The 14,316-nt window shown below is 36.6% G+C and overlaps 2 protein-coding genes across 6 annotated transcripts in view; one reads left to right on the top strand and one right to left on the bottom strand.

Annotated features, from left to right (window-relative positions):
- LOC122636711 overlaps positions 1 to 3,872 on the bottom strand; it is a 4,281-nt gene extending 409 nt beyond the window's left edge. The window contains exons 1-6 of the mRNA XM_043828246.1: positions 3,521 to 3,872; positions 2,434 to 2,556; positions 1,812 to 1,874; positions 1,502 to 1,564; positions 1,121 to 1,162; positions 959 to 1,033 (exon numbers count right to left, since the gene is read on the bottom strand). Coding sequence (XP_043684181.1) covers positions 959 to 1,033; positions 1,121 to 1,162; positions 1,502 to 1,564; positions 1,812 to 1,874; positions 2,434 to 2,556; positions 3,521 to 3,580 — 426 coding nt within the window. The 5' untranslated portion in view covers positions 3,581 to 3,872. The remainder of the gene's footprint in view (positions 1 to 958; positions 1,034 to 1,120; positions 1,163 to 1,501; positions 1,565 to 1,811; positions 1,875 to 2,433; positions 2,557 to 3,520) is intronic.
- The window catches only part of LOC122636710 (leucine-rich repeat-containing protein 4B), a 58,168-nt gene that overhangs the window by 21,273 nt on the left and 22,579 nt on the right, over positions 1 to 14,316 (top strand). For all 5 annotated transcript variants that reach the window (XM_043828243.1, XM_043828245.1, XM_043828239.1 and 2 more), the window contains exon 2: positions 8,306 to 8,584. Coding sequence is in view for 1 of the 5 variants with exons in the window: in XM_043828245.1 (XP_043684180.1) it covers positions 8,306 to 8,328 (23 nt within the window). In the remaining 4 variants the exon portion in view is untranslated. The remainder of the gene's footprint in view (positions 1 to 8,305; positions 8,585 to 14,316) is intronic.

Here is a 14,316-nt window from a genome sequence, read left to right as displayed (position 1 = left end):
TCTTCACTTTCCTACAATCACCGAAGATGAAAGTTCGCTCCCCTTTAGCATTCTATCCCTTCGTACGCATGGAAAAAGCGCATCGACCCGACGGTAGGACTTGTGGAAGGGGTGCTGAATGTGGGTGGGGAGGCTGGATTAGGACGTGTCTTCCCGCTGCTACTACTACTATTGCTGCTGCTGCTGCTGCTGCTTCTGTTGCTACTATTACTACTACTGATGCTGCTGCTACTGTTTCTGCTGCTACTACTATTACTGCTACTACTGCTACTACTATTGCTGCTTCTGTTGCTACTATTACTACTACTGTTGCTGCTTCTGTTGCTATTACTACTACTACTACTGTTATTATTGCTGCTGTTGCTGATGCTGCTATTGTTTCTGTTACTACTACTATTGCTGCTTCTACTGTTGCTGCTACTCCTGTCGCTACTTCTACTTCTATTTTACTACTACTACTACTACTATTACTACTATTACTAACCGCGTGATTTATCTAATTTCGTTCGTTCGAATCCACATTCCTTTGAAATCTGCTACGTGACCTTTTTATAATTCTTCAAAATTTTCTTTTTTTGTCTTCTATCGAAATTATGGAATTATACTATTTTTTTAGATTCGAAAGATGGATCATAACGTCAAAAATTTCAAACTATCTTTTTTTCTACTCTCTCGACAAGAAAAAAAAACAACAAAACGTGATTACCGTTTATATTGCAGTTGAAGGAACGGGCTAATTATGAATGCTTTGTAATGAGTGAATAAAAGAGTGAAAGAGTGAGAGAGAGAGAGAGAGAGAGAGAGAGAGAGAGAGACAGAGAATTTCTTAAGCTACGAGAGTCAAAACAATGACTCCGTTGTTTCTATCTCATTCAATTGAAATCGTCTCTTTTATCTACGAAGAAAGAAGTTCTTCTCATTTGTTGTTCCTCGATAGCAATTCGTCTCGTTGACTCACTTCAGGTCTTAATAATTTCTCAAGGCACGTTATTTTGCTGTTCATTATCTCCACCTCTAGCAACTCCTTACGTAACTGTCGATGGTTAGTATGAAAAAGAGTAATAAATAAATAAATGAATGAATTTTTTTCCTAATTTTATTAAACCAAATTTATACTTACTAATTTCTTTGTTTTTCTTTGAAACACCTCCGTTTGTTGCAACTGAAAATCAATAAACGATTGACGCCATTGTTTTTTTTTAAAACGTGGCGCGAGGAGTGTATTAAAATAATAACAACAAAAAATGATATTTAAACGTGCTAACGTTATCAAACAAAAATGAAAATCATGAAACGATGTGTTATTCGTTTAGGCGCCATTGTTCTTCAAAAAAAAGTGGAGAGGTAAGCATTCAAATAACAGAAATAATAATAACAATAATAATAATGGTAGTAATAATAACAATAATAATAATAATAATAATAATAATAATAATAATAATAATAATAATAATAAATAATGTATTTTGAAAAGATTTTTTAACATGTAATACGGACTTACATGTTTGTAAATACACTTGTAGGCAGGTCGAAGGTCAATAACACTCTCTTTACGTGGTATCCGCTAAATCATAAATTATGAACAGTTACTGACAAGTGACATATCCATCACTTCATTCGTTGATCTCTCTCCTTCTCTCTCTCTCTCTCTCTCTCTCTCTCTCTCTCTCTCTCTCTCTCTCTCCTTCTCTTTCTCTCTTTCTTTCTTTCTTTCTGTCTTCCACACACACACACACATACATACATACATACATACATACATACATACATACATACATACATACATACACATACACATCAAATTTTGTTACCTTCTCGATATCGTTTCGAGATTCCCCGAGGACTCTTTCGTTCGCGGTCAATACAGACGAGCTCTGAAATAAATTCCGATATTGGAAAAGTTGTTTTTTTATGTCTATGTTGTCGTCGAGTAAAAAAATAAAAAAAACAAAAAAATAAAATTAATAAACGTCGGATTCAAATCGGACAGTTCGTAGTTCGGTATGCGCCATCTTTGATTGTTGCTCCGATGGAATAACGCGAAACGAAATTGCGATTTCTCGATTACGATGGCTGTCTCTCTCGAAAAAAAATAAACCAGTTATTTATTTCATTTTTATATATAATACGTACATATAGGGTAAGCAAATTTTTTTGTTAAAATTGTAAAACTACAAGTCCAACTAAAAACTTATAAAAAGTCTCGAAAAAGAGTAATTGATTTTTAAATTCACCCAGAAACACATCTTGCATATATGTATATATATATGCATGCGTGTATATATATATATATATATATATATATATATATATATACAGATATTATTTATTGATTTTTAAGTGATACATTTTTCTGTCTAAAGATTCGAATGAGTTTTTAAAATGGCGACTTTATTGAAACGTTTTTACTTTTTATTTTCTTTTTCTACTCACCGTAAACGAACAGGAAATTAGGATGACGAGAAGTATGAAAATAAAAATTGTGATTGGACCGGAGTAAAGACCGAGATTTAGAAACGTTCTCAAGTCGTTTTCGGCGATAAGTAATCCGTACAACTGCAATAAAATGATACACGGTTTGAGTAGTAAGAAAAAATAAAATGATGGTTTGTCTTCACTTGGAAATTTCGTTTTTGAAAATAATAAAAAGTATAACAGATATAAGATAAAAAGGATAACAAATTGGGTAAAAATTTGAATTTCACGATGTTGTATAATATTTTCTGATTTTGTATCGATGAAAAAAAGAGAAAAAAAGAAAACAAAATAAAGAAAAAAAGGTACGTTTTACAAATATATAAAAATAATAAAAATATAATATTTCTATAAAGATTTGAAGCGTGTTCTTTTCGAGAGATAAGTATCTTGGGACATACTTTTGTCAAAAATACGTTACGTATTATGATATACAAATCGTAGAAAGGAATTCGCGTATAAAATGTTTAGAGCGAAGGCCATAGAGAGATAGCGAATGGTTCGATATAAATTGGACGTCGACAGATCGTGTCCGAGCTTGTGTCGTGTAAATTCGTACGCGCCAGTTTATTGTAAATCGTAAAAAGGAGGAGGTCGATCGTGGGCGGACACATTGCGTTCTATTCGTTTTACAGTATAAATTACAATATGAATATCAAAATCGTGCTCTCTCTCTCTTTCTCCCTCTTTCTCTTTTCACTACTACTCCTATAAATTTATTCACATATATATATATATATATATGTTCACGAGTATAGGAAATGGTTATGAGAAGAGAAAACAAAAAATTAGTAAAAATAAATCGATAAACGGAGAACATGGTAAAATACACGATCAAGAACAGTCTTTCGTTCAAAAGAAGACGTTTTTTCATTTTCAAAAATTCTCGAACCTTCTCTCAGCATCCCATTATCCAATTAAAAATATTCATCAAAATGCAATGCAATGAAATGACAGTTTCCGAAAACAAAGTTTTCCCGATATAACCTTCAAACTATTTCTTATCATTTCTTCTTATTCTTTTCTACATTATACGTCGACTGACCATCTTATCGAATCCAAAAGCATTGTAACGATAATACTTGCGCAGCCTCATAACGTCCATGTTGGTTCGCTTTTGCGTGTCGAGAAGTATAAACTCGATAATTTATCGTCGGCGATGTTTGGCAGCAGATTAATTTCGAATCGGTAGACCGTGCGAAAAAGAGGGATAGACAGGTCCAACGTAATATTTGACAGGGTAAGCATACCAACCTGACCATCCTTCCTCCTCCCCCCTCCTGCTTCAAATTCTTCTATCTCACTCAAACTCTTTACGATCGATCAAATACTCAACAACAGGTTAAACGCGTAAGCTACAAATTATTGAACTTATACTCGAACGTCGACGAATTAAACGATTATTTTTTATTTTAATTAATACGAATGTATCCACGTTTTAACTCTCCCTCCCACTCCACTATACCTCTGTCGTTCAAGGACATTAATTCTTAGTCGAGAATCGAAAAGGAAAATTCGAGAAACAAATTTAGACAAGCGTGTTTTCGATTGCTCGTCTTTTTGTGTCACGTGACTCGTTGGTGGCGACCGCGTCGCCCTCTGCCGGCCATTTTTGTATTATTCTTTCGTTATCGGAATAAAATTTATGGAAATTGCTTTTGGTGGGATTTCTTGATACGAGTTTTGCAAATGAAATTTTACGAATATTATGTACGCACGAATATATATATATATATCTATACGAAAGACGATGATCCTCACGAGGTTAGGTAGATCGATACGAGAGGATTTCATTTCTTCTATCCCTTTATTTTCTCAGGTGAAGACAATTTCTGAAGAGATAGGAAAGTGGTGTATGTATCCACACACACACACACGCATACGTACACATATATATCGACAGTTTGTTTTTCAGATATTTTTGCTTCTTCTTTTTTTTTTTATTTTATTACTTTCTCTGTTTTCCCTATGAAATAAATTGACCGCATACGCGTCCGCTTCTTCCTACGCCATTCTTTACGTTCTTCCATCCCATACCACTTCTCTTTCACGAAGTTCCCTCGGCCCCTTTTTTTCTATCCTCGTGAAAACGAATGCGTAATCGATGATTTCGACGAGGAGAGGTCGAAGCAGCCAGCGAGCTTCGACGAATTCCCCTTTGGGATTATACAAGAACGATGCCAGAGATTCTCCTTGACGTTGGAGGAATAAGCGTGGAAAGAGAGGGAGGGGGAGGGAGAGAGAGAGAGAGAAAGAGAGAGAGCAAAAATTGAAAAAAAAAAATTGAAAAAAAATTGGGTCTCGTGAAGTTCAGTTTTTCATTTTTTTTAATGCTTTTTCGTCAAAGTACTAACGAGATTCGATAAAAAACGGCGTTGCTCTTCAATATTATTCTTCCGATAGTATCGTAAGAATAATAAAAGAGGGAACAACAAATTATAAAATTAAACCAAATCCTTTTTCTCTTTAGTTCAATGATTTTTTGTATCGCCTGTTAGTAACGAAATTGGATAGACTCCATAGAATTCCTCAAACCCTACGTTCATTGAAGATTGAAAAGCATGTATATCATGACAAATATAACGCATTCGCTTGCGTTGGTACTCGTCAATGAAAAAAGAAAAAAATATACAGAGAGATAGAAACGTAGAATATATATAAAGTCATTTCATTTTGGTTGTCTGCAAAGTGACTGCTATGCCACGTCGCTTCGAATATTTCTGGTAGCTCTTGCAAAAAAATGAATTTTCCGCCAATTTCGATGCTTCGAACAAACTTGCCCAGATGATTCAAGATTCGTGGAAGGTCTCGATAATCACCGTTGATTTGTCACTTAAATAACTACTCCAAATATTTGATTTCCTTTCTTTTTTTATTTTATTAAAAAAAAAAAATATGAAAAAACAGATTTATTTTACATTTATCAACATTCATTTTTAAACAAGAAATTTTTCGTTCACTTCCAGGAGGCAAATTTGTAGAGACATTTAAAAAGCAAAGAGGGAGAGAGAGAGAGAGAGAGAGAGAGAAGGAAATAGGTAGCAAACGGTCGAATAATTCAGAGAGAGAGAGAGAGAGAGTTAGCGAGGAAAAGGCGAATTTCCTGACGGCTCGATGTTGAGATGGGGATGTCGGAGCCAGAGGCCTGTAGCCACCCTCGAAATTCAGAATATTCGTCGTCGTCGTCGTCGTCGTCGTCGTCGTCGTCATAGTCGTCATAGCCATAGTCGTGTAGAACCCTCTCGTGACGAATGTCGAGCGAGAGAGGGAGGGGAGGAGAGAGAGAGAGAGAGAGAGAGAGAGAGAAGGGCTAGAAGGTAGGTGTGCAAAAAAAATGTGTAATTAAAACCCGACGCTCCGAGGGATTCTCCTCGGCGAGTGAGAAAAAGAAAAAAAAAGGAGGAGAAGAAGGAAGGGATAGGGTATAGGAGAGAGAAGGAAAAAATATGAAAATAGGTGGGAAAGAAATCAGAGAGAAAGGGATACAAATAGTGTGTGTGTTTGTGAAAGCAGTATGAACATAGTTGCGAAAGAAACGAGGGAGAGAAAGAGAGAGACGAAAAATATATTATAGATAAGAAGAAATCCAAAACGAACATTGCGAAGAAAAAAAAGAAAACATAGGTTACAACCGCGAGCCGTGTTAACAAAAAATGAACTCAAAAATATAATCTATCGACTAAGAAGTACTTGTAAAATGTAAAAATGATAAAAAAGGAAAAATGTGCGATAAAAGATTACGCGGGTGTGAAAATAAAAGATAAGGAGAAGAGTCGAGACTTTTCCAAGATTTTCAGGAAAGAATTTTATCAAGTGCTAAGAGACGGAAGGAAAGTCTGTTTAAAAAAAATATCTAACAGAGGATGTTTTTGATAAATCGAGGACACTCGTCACTCGTTATCATTCGAGAATCCAGGGTGAACGATGGTCCGGATTCAGACCGGTTTCGCGAATTCTGATTCGTCGATCGGCATGTACGCGCCTGATCCCGAATCCAACTATCGATGTATTTGCCGATCTATTCGATCCGGAGATCAGTTTGGAATATCAGTTTGGATTTACGATCGACGACGTTCATCCTGATTCCGATTGGGGTATGCCCGATGACGACCTTGGTAACGCCGATCCCACGGGAAGTTGGGTTCTATCGATTATAGTACGCTGTGTCAGATCCATTCAAGAATATCCTTTCTATCCTACCACGAACGAAGCTCATTATCGTGAGATCGAAGACAAGGTGAGAGTTAGGATATTTCTCTAGAGACAATTCTTGCAAACGACAGGGATCCTTTTTTTCTTTTTTTCCCTCGACCTACTCAAAAGAGATTCGTTTACCGCTTATTTACTTCCAATTTATGCATATATTTATATTTTCTTATTAGGAGCTTTCGGATATACTTTAATTATTGAAAACTTTCAGAAATAAATAATATATAAATAAGAAAAGTTTTTTCTTTAATTCATCTTTCCAACGATAGATTTGTTATCTATAAAGAATGCTACGAGATTTTAGTCGCTAATTCGTATTCTATTTTTTTTAAACGTCTATAACGATTCTTAAATGAATTATGAAAAATTAGTTTTCAAAAAAAAAAAAAAAAAAAAAAAGAAAAAGAAAAACAGAGCAGACAAAAAACAAAACGAAGAATTACCATTCCTCAAAGTTTGTTATGAACAAGATTTTTCTCTCGAAGATTCTAAGGATTGAAGAAACAATTTAAAAAATAACAGAGAGAGAGAGAGAGAGAGAGAGAGAGAGAGAGAGAGAGAGAGAGAGAGAGAGAGAGAGAGAGAGAGGAGTCATCGGGCCGGAAACTCTTCGTCATCTTTCGTGAGAGTTCCTGTCCGCTCCGTCCAAGTGTTATCTAACTATGAAAATTGCAAGCTTTCTTCCACGCATCCAACTTCTCTCTCTCGTCCCCTCCCACAGTTCCTTCGCGCACGCAAGCACAAACGCAAACATAGCTAGGCGTCCTATCTCATCTAGATAACACACCTAGCCTCGTCTTTAGTTTCCAGTTAAATTTCGCTTTAACCACCGAACACTTTATTATAACGTCCCTTGTAAAAATCTCTGAACCATTTCCCCTCTCCATTCATTTCTCTCCCTCTCTCTCCCTCTCGTTCTTTAGAGGACTTTAATCTACGTAGTGGTAAACCGAACGAAGATCGAGCGTAAGTTTAATCGAAAATTAAATTACGAGAAAGAGAGATAGTGAGAGAGAGAGAGAGAGAGAGATAGATAGAGAGAGAGGATTAACAAAGTTAGAAATTAGACGGCAACAGCTACCGGTTCCTCGAGTAAGGATAAATCTTTAGAAGGAAATAACTTTCTTCTCTCTCTTTCTCTCATTGGAAAACAACACACTATCCCTTTTCTCGATCCCTTACGCGCGAAGAGAATGAGTGGATGAGTGAGTGAGTGATAGATAGATAGAGAGAGAGAGAGAGAGAGAGAGAGAGAGAGAGAGAGAGAGAGAGAGAGAGAGAGAGAGAGAGAGGGAGAGAGAGAGAGAGAGAGAGAGAAATTATAAAACTCGTTCCAACTCAAAAGCTACGAAATTTACCATTGTGAGAAATGAACGTTTACAAACATCAGGATGAAAATTTGTGAGAAGAGAGTTTATATCATAAAAAAACTGTACTTTGAATCTCCCGTCTGGAATCGAAAGCCTTTCGATAGAAAGCTTCTAATTTGTATGCTTATTGTAAATTTCTTTATGCATGAATCTTTCAAATCGATTTAAGAAAGAGAAAGAGAAAAGAAAAGAATTTATATTTATTTGATAATAAAGTTACTAGTCGAGTAAATAAATTTGTATGATTTCAGGGGAGAAGAATATTTGTGAATGACGATAAAAGTTTCGTCGAAGTTTTTATCAACAAAAACTTTTATCGCACGCGCCTGATATCGATGGAAAATGGTGGCAAGTTGGCAGATGCATACAGGAAACGCATCCGAGACTGGGCTATCTCAGTTTTTTCTGGGTTGCGTCTGGATTTCAATCTCGGTACCACCATTGGAGTTTCCGTTCATCCATTCCTTCGGAATTTGGCTCTCGAGACTACGACAGGTTCGAGGAAATTCGCAAATACGTATGGATATTGGGTAGGTATCCCCGATCTTAAATCTTTCTTAGATTTTTTTGTTCGAAAAATATAAATAACATTCTAGCAATTTTCTCGTAACGACGCGAGATAACTTCCTATAGTCAGATGATATCGTTTCGACCGATCGATCGATTAGTTTAAAATAATTACATAATAAAATAATTAAATATTTAAATTGATGAAAGATGATCATGGAAGACGAAAATTAATAATTCTTTTGCGGAAGATATAAACCTTGATTATCTCCTGAAATGAGAAACTACCTGAATTGATGAACCAGGAAAATACCGTTTAAATATGACCCGTACTTGAAGAAGAAAACCCATAGTTACTTACCTACTTATATAGTATACCGATGGATACCGACCGACCTACCAATGCTAGATGGAAGGAAATCAATTTTACGATTATCTTTACCATTACCAATATCAATGCATTCCTGATCGACTCAAGTGCTTTTCAGTCTGATGCGATTTCAATTACGTATCCTACTGTACACGTACACGCGCACACAGAGGTAAAATGTTAAAACGATTTATAAAAAAGACACTTTTTTTTATACGTACGAAAGATTTGGCTTTAGTACGATTTACGAAGGGTAAAACACTCCTTTTATTTTACTTTATATTTTTATATACGACAACCTACCGCTACGATTACCGCTACGTAATGTGATGTAATTTCGTTCTCGTAAGATGTCAGCGCAACCCTCGTGTGTCTTAATTCCCACTTTTTTCCTACGAACCGTGCAACGCTGTTACTCCCAACGCAGGAGGGAGAACAGCAGTAGCACTGGCAATGGCGGGAAGGACGAGACGAGGACGAGGACGAGGACGAGGTTCCGGTCTAGATAACCTCAAAAGCTATGCTCGTTGTCAAAGTCTCAAAGAGTTTAAAGAACGTCACGAAATATTCCGCAGGGCCAACTTTTTTGCAAAAACTCTACGCTACCTTCTTCTCGCTCGTAACTTTATTAGAGAGAACGAGAGAGAATTCTGAGAGAATTCAGGACGCGTTGAATTTCTACGATGATACAACTAGTTTCGTTTTTTTGATTGCTTACGCACTATCTACGAGATTCGTCGATCGACGAAGATCAAATTTTATTGGATTCTCTTTTCATTTTCTTCCTTATTTTTATTTTTAAATAAATTTCTTAAACTCGAGTTCCACCTCGTTCTTACTCAAGGACGACTCGAACGAAATTAATTCTCTCTTATTATTGAACGTTAGTGTTCAAAATTTCTTTTTCGTTTTTATTTGTACCCGTCGGTAAATAAATCGCTTTTCTAAGTTATTCCAATCAATAATTATTATCCATATCGACAAACGTTCGGTTTGTATTGGTACTTGCCGGCGATTATCGATATCAATAAAATGGCAAACACCTTTATATTTATTCTTAATAAAAAGTAAGAAGAGCTCTAAATCGAACGAAAAACAAATCGAATGAAAGAGAGTAACTCATTTTTAAGGTACCAACTATTATAAACAATCTAGCTCGGCGACGAGTCACGAGGAAACGAAATTCGTTTCGACATCGAGAAAGATGAATCGATATTTCTACTTACTCAACTATTTATTCGTCGATCCCTTACATAATAGCTCCAGTTTCTTTTTCTCTTTTTTTTTTCGTCATCACCAAGACACTAACGGGCAGCCCCGGCATTCTAGCAAAGTTTCCCTCTCGTAATGAAAATAATACTCGAGTCTACTTGCATTCCGTAATTCGACGCTTTTTTTATCCCCCTTTTTCGCATAAGTTCGTTGATACATCGTCGCCATCCGGGTCACTGGACATCTCGACTCACTTTTCCGCATTACGTATTTTGTCGCGGCTACTTAATCGACCGGCCAACTTCTTCGAGAAAAACGAGAGAGATAGAGAGAGAGAGAGAGAGAGAGAGAGAAAGAGAGGGAAAGAGGGAGAAAGAAATGGAAGAAATGATGGCGCGTTTAATTGGCCGAATAGAAATCGATGTTACGCTCTTACGCTTTTTAGCACCACTAATTTAACCGTTTGTTAGCACCGTGTCGTCGCACACCAGGGAAATAAAGAGGATATTCTTCTTCTCTTGGAAAACGTCTCTTTCTCTTTTCTTCGCTAAAGCGTTAAAAAGAAGTCTTCTTACTTTACTTTTTTTAACGATTCGTTTTCTTATTATTCCGTCGCCATTATGGTTAATCAGGGCCGGCTCGAGTATAGTATCATGGGTGAGGCTAAACTTGAAATTTCCATGCGCAAGTTACGAATTAACGTGCTAATTAAAATGACGCGTTAGATCGTCGGGAATAGGGAATGGAAAAAAGAAAAATAAAAATAAACAAGAAAAATAACGAAAAGAAAGAAAAAAAAAAAAACTAACGAGGAAAAAACCTTGCAAAGATTTTTCCCAATCTCCTCCATTGTTCCTTGTTAAACCTAGACGCAACGCACGAAAAAGTGAAAAAAAAAGAGTGAGCGGAACGGGAGCGTGCGAGAGAGAAAGAAAATACGCAAATTTTCCGAGGATCGTTGGGAAATGGGACGGAGAGGGGAACAGTGGCTGAGAGAAAGAGAGAGAGAGAGAGAGAGAGAGAGAGCGGGAGCGAGGAGGAGGAGTTCTCGTATTTTCGCCAGTGGGGAGATTCGTTTACCGGCAAATTTTCTGTATTTCACGTTTTTCGCATTTCCCGCGACTATCAACGTCAACCTTCTCCCTCTTTCTCCCCGCCAGCACTCTACCACCGCACGTTCGTTCCGCCGCTCCTATCCTTTTTTCTGTTCGCTCTTCTTTTTTGGGAGTTTTTTTTTTTGTTCGCGTGGTAGCCTCGAAACGTCGGAGAAACGCAACGTGACGTATTTCGGTCGGTTGGAAACGACGATGCGTAAAAATGACAGACCGCGTCTGTTTCTGCCTCCTATTACTTTTGGCGCTCGCACCAACGAACTACCGAGCAAACCAACCAGCAACACGAGGATGCTTTTTTCGGAATATCCTTCCGAACCAATCAATATATGCATGTACGTACGTACGTACGTATGTATTGGTTCGGGGGGACGACGTCGAAAACGATCAGTTTTCTCACTGGGATCCACCACTCGTGACGTCACTCAAAACTCTCCTCCATCCCACTTTACGCTTCCTTTTCCAAGCTTTTAGCTTATCAATTGTAATCGTTTCACTCGTACGACTTTTTTTCTTGCAGCTACCATCATTCTTCTCTTCTCTTTACGTATTTTTTTTTTTATCGTGCTAAAGTATAGAGAGAGAATATGAAGTATAAGAGAGAAGGGATTATGTCTTTGTCTTTGAAGTGGCGGAGCTTTACGTTTCTTTGGTTGGAGAGAGACAGAGAGAGAACACGATAAGAGAGACACGCGATAACGAGACTCCTCGATCGAATAATATCCTTATTCTCATCGACTTTGTCCTGTGATCTTAATTCGTCTAAACTTAATTCGTTCTTCGCATCCGTCAAGGTATCAAAAAAGGAATCTTCGATTTTCTCTTTCTCTTTCTCTCTCTCCCTCTCTCTCTCTTGTCTTTCGTTCGATTCGTTCTATAGTTTTCAACGATTGTCTGATCGGTCAATTGCTTTTTCGTGAACTGAAGAAAAAAGAAATTAGCCTCAAGTCTCGAGAAAAATAGTGATTCACCTTTAAAATCATCTAAGGATTTTTTTGGATCGTCCTGTATAAGGTAGAGACGTGTAGGTAAAAAAAGCAACGTTACTATCATCAGTCGGTAAAATCGGCTATCACGTGTATCGAATTTCAAGATGACCAAACAGGTTTCCTCTCATGTACTTGAATTTCTCAAGTACCGCCTCTCTGTCTTTTCTTTTTCTTCTTTTTTGTTCTTGTCCTTTTTTTTCTCGGATTCGAGCCAGCAGTTTCGTCTAGATACGAATTAGGTCGGTGCAGGTTAATTATGCTGATATTTACGGGAATCCCTTTGAAATGAATTCGGATGCGGTAGTCAGGAAACTCGAGAACGGGAACTTTTCTAATCGACCAACGAATTAACCGTCATTGAGTGAAAAAAAGAGAAAAGAAAATGATGAGGACGGACGAATCTAATCGTCCTAATACCAACATTATTTAATCTAAATTTAAATCTAAATTTAATTTAATTTTAGATTAAATTATATTAAAAGGGACAATAAAGTTCTACATTATCGACCGATATCGCTACTTATCCTTACAAATAATAAATTAGAAACTTGCAACCTTTCGAAATTCGATAAGTTTGATAAAATTTTTTATATGACAATACAATTTGTACCTTAAGCATATATAAAAAAATGAATTAATATTATTGCGTATTCTCATGAATGCACTGATGCAGACTATTCCTGTGGGAAATAAAGTGCACGTAAATCGTCGTTTCATCGGGCACACAATATCTATGGAATCGGAGTTGATCGAAACGATTCCTTTGTGTCGAAGCTTCCCCTTTTGCGAATGCTACTGCTCGATCCGTTTTGTAGACACTGCTAACACTCTCTCCGAATTTAAGAAAAGCCTCCTACGCTCGCTTCCATCCCCATCCCCGTTACTTCTCTTCCCATCCTTATTCTCTTTATCCGGTCTCTTTATACGCTCTCTTTAGGTCTTCACTGTAGCTTACTACTCCATTCTGCCACGTTTTTCTTCCCTTCTTTCTCTTTATATGATTACGTTATACCACCCTCTTTTACTGTGCATCCTAATCGATACAGTTTTTGTTTCTTTTCTTTTCTTTTCTTTTTTTAAATTGCTACAATAATCTATTACCATCAAAATCGTTAAAAAAATTGGTGAACGTTACTTCTTTTATTACATTACATTTGATTCTATTTATAAAAAATAATCATTAAATAATTTTTTATTTAGTTTCCTGAGACACTACGTGAAATCCTAATTGATACCTTTCTATTTTGTTAAAATCGTTAAAGATATTTCGTCAGTTACGTTCTCTTTTTCTTCTTTTAATAAAAAATTTGATTAAAGCTATTTCAATAATTCGATAATTGATCTTAACGAATGAAAAATCAAAAAACCAAAGTTCCATTTTATTAACAAAAATCATGAAACTTCCTTACCGAAGATGCAAACATTTTTATCCCACAACTAATCCCGACAAATTCGTTATATAGTAACTTTCTTACTTTTCTACGATACTACGTGATTCATCGTGAATGCTTCTGCTATACGCGATTGGCTCGAAGAGTCGTCTTAGTGACGTGTCACACCAACTCTTTCTTTCTCTCTCTCTCTCTCTCTTTCTCTCTCTCTCTCAAATTCCGTATAAGTAAGTCGAAAGTTCATTAAACGAAGTTTCAGAGGAAACTCGCTGGTGAGAGAGAGAAAGAGAGAGAGAGAGAGAGAGAGAGAGAGAAAGAGAGAGGAGAGAGTATAGTTCCCGTTCGTTTGAAAGTTTCTTCATTGATCGAGCGAGAATCTCGTTGTCCGTGGTCGGAGCCTGCCTCGAATCGTTTACGCTCTTTTCATCCCCCCTCTTCTTCCAGCTTCCCCTCCCCACCTTTTCTGGGTCCTTTGTCAAACGCCATTCTTGTAGAAAGAGATAGACACAGTCTCCATCCATCCATCCATACATACATACATACATACATACATACATACATACATACATACATACATACATACATACATACATACATACATACATACATACATACATACATACATACATACATACATACATACATACATACATACATACATACATACATACATACATACAT

The sequence above is a fragment of the Vespula pensylvanica genome, chromosome 23 (assembly GCF_014466175.1).
Source record: "Vespula pensylvanica isolate Volc-1 chromosome 23, ASM1446617v1, whole genome shotgun sequence".
NCBI classification, from domain to species: Eukaryota; Metazoa; Arthropoda; class Insecta; order Hymenoptera; family Vespidae; genus Vespula; species Vespula pensylvanica.
This window is presented reverse-complemented; position numbering and strand designations above follow the sequence as displayed.